This window comes from Netta rufina (assembly GCF_964035555.1).
Source record: "Netta rufina genome assembly, chromosome: 6".
NCBI classification, from domain to species: Eukaryota; Metazoa; Chordata; class Aves; order Anseriformes; family Anatidae; genus Netta; species Netta rufina.
Window position 1 is genome coordinate 29886806 of NC_140129.1, and position 7643 is coordinate 29894448.

The following is a 7643-nucleotide window of genomic DNA, read 5'->3' on the forward strand; positions in this document are numbered from 1 at the left end:
TCACTGGGGGTCATGTTGTTACTCCCACTTATTTCCTGTTGGAGAGGTGGTGGTGGGATGAAACCATTTTTCCTCTACACGTATCCTAAAGAAAGCAGCCATGTTGTAAATTCTAAATTCCTATGTAGGCACATTTTTTCTACTCAATTCCTCGTGGTTAATCCATTAATCATCCAATTTTTGTCAATTTACAGCTTCAAAATTTTATGTGGCTTCCTGGCCTGTAAAAATCCATGAGGTTCACTACCAGAAATGATTAAGTCCCTCAGAGCAGCTTTATTTTATTATACTTTCAAATTCTAAATGTAAAATAAGGAAAGCTGATCAGTACTATGCTATATTCTCCATTTTCTTTCTGAAATATAGTGTTAAGCAGTTCATCAGTTTTTCTGTAGGATCCTACAGTTGTATCAGTTTGAGATTGCTCTGAAAAAAGATGAAGTACAGGTTAAATTGCTCAAAATTATTGTCCTTTGAATATTTTGATGCTAAGCCATATCTCTACCTTCATAGATCACCGTGTGCTGCACTGTAACGCCCCAGAGAAGAGTGGACTTGTGGTAGAACCAGCTGTATAATTTTAAGATAATTTGGTGATGTCATACCACTAATAGCAAATGTAACACAGTAATTTTGATAATATATGTGAATTTTTTTGGCACTGTATTATTGTAAAAGAATACAGTAACCTGAGAGCAGGTACCTCTGTGGTTCTGTTAAAATTCCACAGCTGAAACAGTTGTACACCAACCAACTGTTAACCTGGTGTTAAGCATGTATCAGAAGGTTAGAGGAAAGAAGAAAGGTGGTGTGTAAAGCAAATGATAAATGCAGTTCAAGTAACTGGAGCAAACCTTCCTTTTCTGAGCGGCATAGTGCAAAAAGAACAGGGCTGCTGTAAGAAAACTTCTGCCCATCTGTTTTTCCCATCAGCAGTTTCGCTCCACAAGAAGGGTTATTTTAGGCTTTCTCACAAAACCATTCTCCTATCACTGTAGCTCAGATTAAAAAAGTCAATTTCTAACCTTGTTTTCTACCTTCTGAAGCAGCATACCTCTCAATACCTCTCAGAGCAGAGCCATAGTAGACAATGCCGAAGCTGTCTCAGCTTGAGCAAGAAGAGGGCTGCAGCTTGCATGAAAGCTGACTTGAAGAGACCATCTCAGATTGTACCAGCTTTTTTCCATTGAGTTTTGAATATAGTAATTCCTAGCTCCCTTTCTCTGTAATTAAGTGTTTCTGCTTGATGCCTGTCATGCTGCTGACAATAGCGTTCTCCACCAGATACTGAGGTTTGTGAAAGAATGGAATCGCCTCACAGCAGTGAAACAGAAAATTGTCAGAAAAAGTGGTCAGATATTTTGTAGTCCTATTCATGCTGCAGAGGAGTTGTCTAAAAAGCAGTCAGTGGCCGGCAGCACAAAAAGGTATGTATTTTTTCCCCCCTTATTTATTGCTGCATGAAGCTCCGTGTGTTTAATGTAACTTTCAGAGGAGAGATGCTGGGACTGTAAACCCACAGCTCAATGACTGTCTCACAGTGACAGGAGTAGGTGACTGAGCACATCAGTAAATCTGTTGGAAGGGAAGTATCTGCTTCCCTGTCCCTCAGTGTGTCACATTCAGCAGCTATTCTTGCCTTCTGCTTTGCATGTTTAAACACCTGGAGCTTGCTAGAAGTTGTTGAGGAAAAATCATGACCGTTAGGGACTCAAAAGCAAGGTTAAAAAAAAATCTTGTTGAATTTCCTGCTTTGAAGCAGGAATAAATCATTAGTTGCCATCAGTGCTACAATCCTTTAATTATAATTCACAGCCTAGTCCAAACCTTTCTCATACTCAGTTTTTCTTCAAATAATTCTTTTCCCTGTAGATGACATTTCTGAAAATTATTGTTTTTCTCACTGGGTGATATTGAACAATGATAGCGTTTAATCCTAGTTAAAATCTGAATTCATCTTTTTCCACGGTCTGTCCTTTTTCTGATGCATTATCTTCCCCAGTACACACTTGCAGCTTACCTGCTGTCATCGCTCTTCACAAAAATTCTCATTTGTACAGGTTTACCTTACTTAGCTTACTCACCAAGGTGCCTCTGCCTGTCAGTCCCTACTGTTAAATTCTCCAGGGTGATAATTTGCATTTTATATGTATTATTTGATGGAGGTAAGCATTCAAGTAAGAGAACAGAGTTTTTTAATTCCAATAGTATAAGTAGTATGTATTTCTTAACCTGATGTCTGATCATTTTCTTCCATAAAATATAAGAAAGCTCTAACTGCAAACTGTGTTAGAAAATCTACTGTAACCTACGCTGGTGTCCTAAGGTGGTATATGCGGTTTAGCAGTTGTGTAACACAGAGAGGTATATTTATAAGTTGTCTGAATGTCATTCTTTGAAGAATGATCAGAGTGAAGGGATTTTAAGATAATTCTACTTAAAAGCGGTGGTGGTTTGTATATTTTCATGTGAAGATAAATTGATTTCTAAGACAAATAACTGAGCAGGAGTCCTCCAGAGCTTTTAAAGCCTCCTGTATCCCCTAGAATATCAGTTAACACTTCTCTAAACTGAAACAAAATAGCTTTCAGATTCTACTGTCAATCAGTATCAGATTACTTTCACCTTTTTAATTCTTCTATGCAAAATAATTTGTTTGCTGAATGGAGTTGATCCTGGTTTTAGAAGATGCAATCTTATGTAATACGGAAGTCATATGGAGAAGTATGTTTTCCCAAACTATTCCTTTCTAGTCCAGGATATAAGGAATGTTTCAAGAGAATATGCAGCACCAATCTTGCTGCAGCCGAGTATGAATATTCTTTGAGAGAGATTTTTCGTGTTTTAGTGTATTAACAGAATTTTGAATTGTTTTAGGTATGTGACCAAGGAGGATGTGGCAGCAGCCTCCCTTAGCAAAGCTAGCAGCAGCGGGGGCAGTGTTCGCCTCATCTCTAAAGAAAATAAGGTTTGTCTGAAGAATGAAAGTGCTTCTACTGAACAATCAGGCCACTCCACAAAGTAAGTTTAATGCAGTAAAATGATTAAGCTTATCTTCATAGACTTTATTTTTAAAGTAGCAAAGTTGTTATGAGCATTTACCTTGCTGAGCTATAGTATTTAGGTAGGAAATTTGCTGAAATTGGTAATGAGCCGTTAACGATTTAGCTTGTGCATATATACCTGTTGTCTGCTGATATAGCTTCTAATTAACTGAGTAACAAAATGAAACAAGAAAATAGTTACACTATTTGGTTAAGGAAATAAGAACTTTAGCTCAGGCTAGCTTGTGCAGTCAACCTCAAATTAGGTAGCAAATTTTCTTCTATTCTACTTCATAATGTAGAATAAGGCAGAAAATATGAAAATTTTGGACAGAAAATGCCCTCTGTTCTCAGACAGTTCTTGCCTCAAGGCAAACTTTATTTAGAAAATTGATAGGCAGCTGTGAAAGTTGCAGAGAGAAACCAGGATCTTTTCCTTTGACTTCTGCTGAAAAGGGGACATATACATTCATGTGTATACGTGCATGAAAGGAACCACCTTTTCTTTATAAACGCAGCATTATTTTAGCTAGTATGACGTGCAGCTGTGCAGATACCAACCCGAGTAAGATGATCTTCCAGCTGAAATGTTTATTTTTGAGCATAAAAGATATCTAATGGAAATACGCAATGCATATCCAGAGTGACTTTTTACTCAGTCAGGTAATGATAGGACGAAGGGAAATGGTTTTAAAGTAAAAGAGGTTTAGATTAGATGTTAGGAGGAAATTCTTCACTCAGAGGGTTGGAACTAGATGGTCTTTAACATCCCTTCCAACCCAAACTATTCTGATTCTATGACAAAAGGACTTACAGAATTGTGTTGTTGAATACCTGCTTTACTAATAGCAGTACTTTGTTCTCTGTAAACAGGTTGCTTTTGGAGAATGGAAAAGGTTTTTCAGCTCTTTGTCCAGATCAGACTGAAACTGAAGGCTCTCCCCTGCCCAAAGGCTATTTGCAAGCCTTGGACAGTGAAGGGAACCCGCTTTGTCTCAGCTGTCAGCAGCCCACGACTCAGCTTGACCAGGCCCGTGCCTGGGACACGCGATTCTGCTCTCTTGCCTGCCAGGAGGACTTCTCGATTCGTTCTAGTCATAGCTACATCAGGACTAAGGTGTTTGAAATTGAACACGGCGTTTGCCAGTTCTGTCATCAGAATGCCCACGAGCTTTATCTGAACATCAGAGATGCGCCTAAGAGTCAGCGTAAGAAACTCCTGGAGAGCTCTTGGATGTCTCACCTTCCACTTGGGCAGGTATTAATATTGCTTTTTGAACACTTAGAGCTAATCTGTGTAGTTCTGGAGTAGACAGTGCAGAGAAATCTAAAACGTTACTCTTACAGGCTTAAGGTAGGTTACCCAGCACCAACAACAGCGTAAAAAAAAAAAAAAAAAAAAGAAAAAAAGGCCAAAAAAAACCCCACACATACACTAAACACAAACAAAACTAAACAATCAAAATGTCAGTGTCATCAAAGACCTAAAGACATCTAAAAGGGACAGGCATCCTCAATTAGGGATGTAATTCCTAATTACAGGAATTCTGATTCCATAGGGATATCTACATTGCAGCCAATTTTATTTGAAATGCATTTTGTTCACAAACTGTATGGTTATGGGCAGAATTAAGGAATGGATGTAGTCAGTAGTATGAGGCTACTCCTGCTTTGCAGAATGTTTGGCAGGAGCTTAGCAAAAGCCAGATGACACAGTTCCCCTCAATATCACCTCAAAATGCGTAAAAAAAATACTGCTGTTCTTCCCCGGCTGTGATTGCTTCTTTACTGATAGGAGGCAATGGAGCTGGGAGAGAGAACATTCCTACACAAGGCAGTATTTTGATTTCTGAATACCATTTTTTTCTGCTGTGAAGTTGAAATTCAGAAGTTACTGGTTCTAGATTTTAAAAGAAATCCTGCTTACACCCCTATAAACTTGCAAAAGAACAAAAATCATTTACCATTACTGGCCATATGCATGAGATTAGCTTGCTGTTGCTTGTGGCTTTTGAAAATGCAAGTTAATGAAAATCTAAAATACTGAGATGAAAAGTCCTGTGGAGAGTGGGTTTCTTACAACCTTTTAATATCAGCACTTGTTATTGATAAAATGACATTGAAGATAATTTACTGTACCGGTCAAGAAAACTGAACCTTTCCTTCTGTTTTTTCTTGATCTGCTGTCGTGTGCTTCAGTGTGCTGCAGGCTGGGTAAAACTAGGCCAATTAAAATTACAGCTCTTTGCCTGTCTGCAGGGAGTAACAGAAAATTTATAACACTTTCATTCTCTTGATAAAGACTATGAATAGCTACTTTCCTGAATTATTTTCTTGTTCTTACTGGAGAACATACATGTACTTCAGAAGGCATATCTAATGCTCCTGTTGTCATGTCCTCTGCTTATTGCAGTTGAATGAAATTATAACAAATCCCACAGAAGGTCACTTCTGGCAGGTGGATCACATCAAGCCTGTCTACAGTGGAGGAGGGCAGTGCTCCCTGGAAAACCTTCAGACTCTGTGCACGATCTGCCACAGAGAGGTCAGTACGGTACAGGCAAAAAATCACTGTCTTCAAGCATGGAAACATAACGTGTATCAGGGCAGTATGTCTGCGTGCCGGTATTCACCAGACCAGACCTACTCTGGGCTGGTAATCTCTAGGGAGTAGACTTCATAGCACTGCTTCTCCAGGCAGTAGATTTTCACTAGGGCCCTACTGAGCCCCCTTGTCACCAGCTGAACACCCCCTGTGCCCTCAGCCTCTCTGTTCCCATACGGTCATGGCTCCTTCTGGCTATCCTCGATATCCCCTCCCCGTCCGTGGGAGGTGTTGTGCTGTTGCTGGGCTGAAAAGCTGTGCAACCAAACAAGAAATGCATTGTCTGAGGACAGCTGCCTATTGATAGCTTCTCTCCTCATTTGACCTATCCTGGTAAGTACTTGGAACATAACTTGTAGCAAATTACAGGTTTGCTCTGGCAAGAGAAACTAAAACTGTCTTATAGGTAATTGAGATCACGTTATTATATCTACAGTAAAAATCAGTTATTGCTTTGTGCCTCTCATGAGGAAGAGTGCCCAAGTTGTTATAAATGGGAAGAAAAGCTCCCAGTAAAAAAGAACTTTAGTCAGAAATGCTTCATTAGTACTCATTTAGTTTGTACTCAGTAACGGAAGCTTTGTTACCTTGTCTGTGGCATGGCACAGCTCAGCCCATAGGAAGGCCCCAGAGAGAATGCAAGTCAGTAGCATTAAAGTGTTATGATGCAACAGGTTACTCACCTTAATAAATACTTGCATTTTAGTATGTTGTCTGCTGCAAATTAGATTAAAGTCTTAACTGTGCAATAATGCTTTCCTGGTAGGTGCCAAGCAACAACAGTACCTTTCTCTTTTGCAGAGAACTGCAAAACAGGCCAAGGAAAGAAGTCAGATGAAGCGACGTTCCTTAGCTACAAAGTATGGCTGTGATATCACTAAGTTTTTTGTGAAGATGTAAAATAGTAAATATATTCAGTTACACTGTAAGTAAGTCAGGAACTAGTATCATTACACAGTTTTCCTTGTGTACATATTTAAAAAATAAGTCTATCAGTGTGTTGATAAAGAGAAGAAAATGTGTAACTAAATCCGAAAAATTTATAACGCTGATTTTCAGAGATGAGTGAATCCAAGATACTCAATCATGGTTATATTTTTGTGACCCCCCTCAGTTTAAAGCTGAATTGCTGTGTGCACCTATAACACAGCATTGTTACTGTACTATTTTCATGAGTGTGTTTACACCTACAGGAATTAGAGAAAGTGCTGTTGCAACCTGTGTTAGTCTTGGTGTTCAACTGTTACAGAGCTTAGTTTAAGTTCTTTTCTTTGTTCACATAATTAAAATTACTGGAAAAAATATAGCCTCAGATCTCTGTACCAATGCAGGCCATCTGTTTCTTTTAAAACCCTCTCATACCTATACAGGACATTAGATAATAGCAGCCTTGCGAAGATTGTAATCAGCTATGGCAGACATAGTATTGGCACTGGACCTGACTTAAAGGACTTAGATTAAATAAAAATGGACACGTAACGTCTCTTAATGCAGTTAGTATTTAACACTTACTCATGCTAAAAGTAGTACCTATTGCTCCTATCTGATCCAGGGTAAGTTCTAGGAAATGCTACTTTATCATGAGTGTAGCGATAATGGTTATTTTGCATTGTTCATGTCACTTTCTCTATGGTTCCTTCAAATAAACCAATGTAATCTTTTAATGTTTTTGTGTTTCTTCCCTGCCCCTTGTATGCTCTCAGGGCAGCAGCAATGCACATCTGTGCACCAATCATTTTTCTGAAAGCATTACCTGTTATACACTTCCAGGTAGAGCTAGATAGAATACACTGAAAAGCTTTCAGCAGTTCTCCTTATCAGAAAATTCTTACTGCTTTACACATTCTTTTTCTCAGTTAAAGATCAGGATGGATAGTGCTGGGACTATTCCATCTTCTATGCAGTGAAACTACTGGACTTTTCCAGCAGCCACAACCACGATGCAAATTTAACTGAGGGACCCATTCTAAGTCCTGGCAGCTATCCCTGCAGGG

At 39.0% G+C, this 7643-nt stretch overlaps 1 protein-coding gene across 1 annotated transcript in view; it reads left to right on the forward strand.

Annotated features, from left to right (window-relative positions):
- Window positions 1-7183, forward strand: part of ZRANB3 (zinc finger RANBP2-type containing 3) — a 47078-nt gene extending 39895 nt beyond the window's left edge. The window contains exons 17-21 of the mRNA XM_084288776.1: window positions 1285-1427; window positions 2878-3021; window positions 3918-4302; window positions 5458-5589; window positions 6451-7183. Coding sequence (XP_084144902.1) covers window positions 1285-1427; window positions 2878-3021; window positions 3918-4302; window positions 5458-5589; window positions 6451-6549 — 903 coding nt within the window. The 3' untranslated portion in view covers window positions 6550-7183. The remainder of the gene's footprint in view (window positions 1-1284; window positions 1428-2877; window positions 3022-3917; window positions 4303-5457; window positions 5590-6450) is intronic.
- The last annotated feature ends 460 nt before the right edge of the window (window positions 7184-7643 follow it).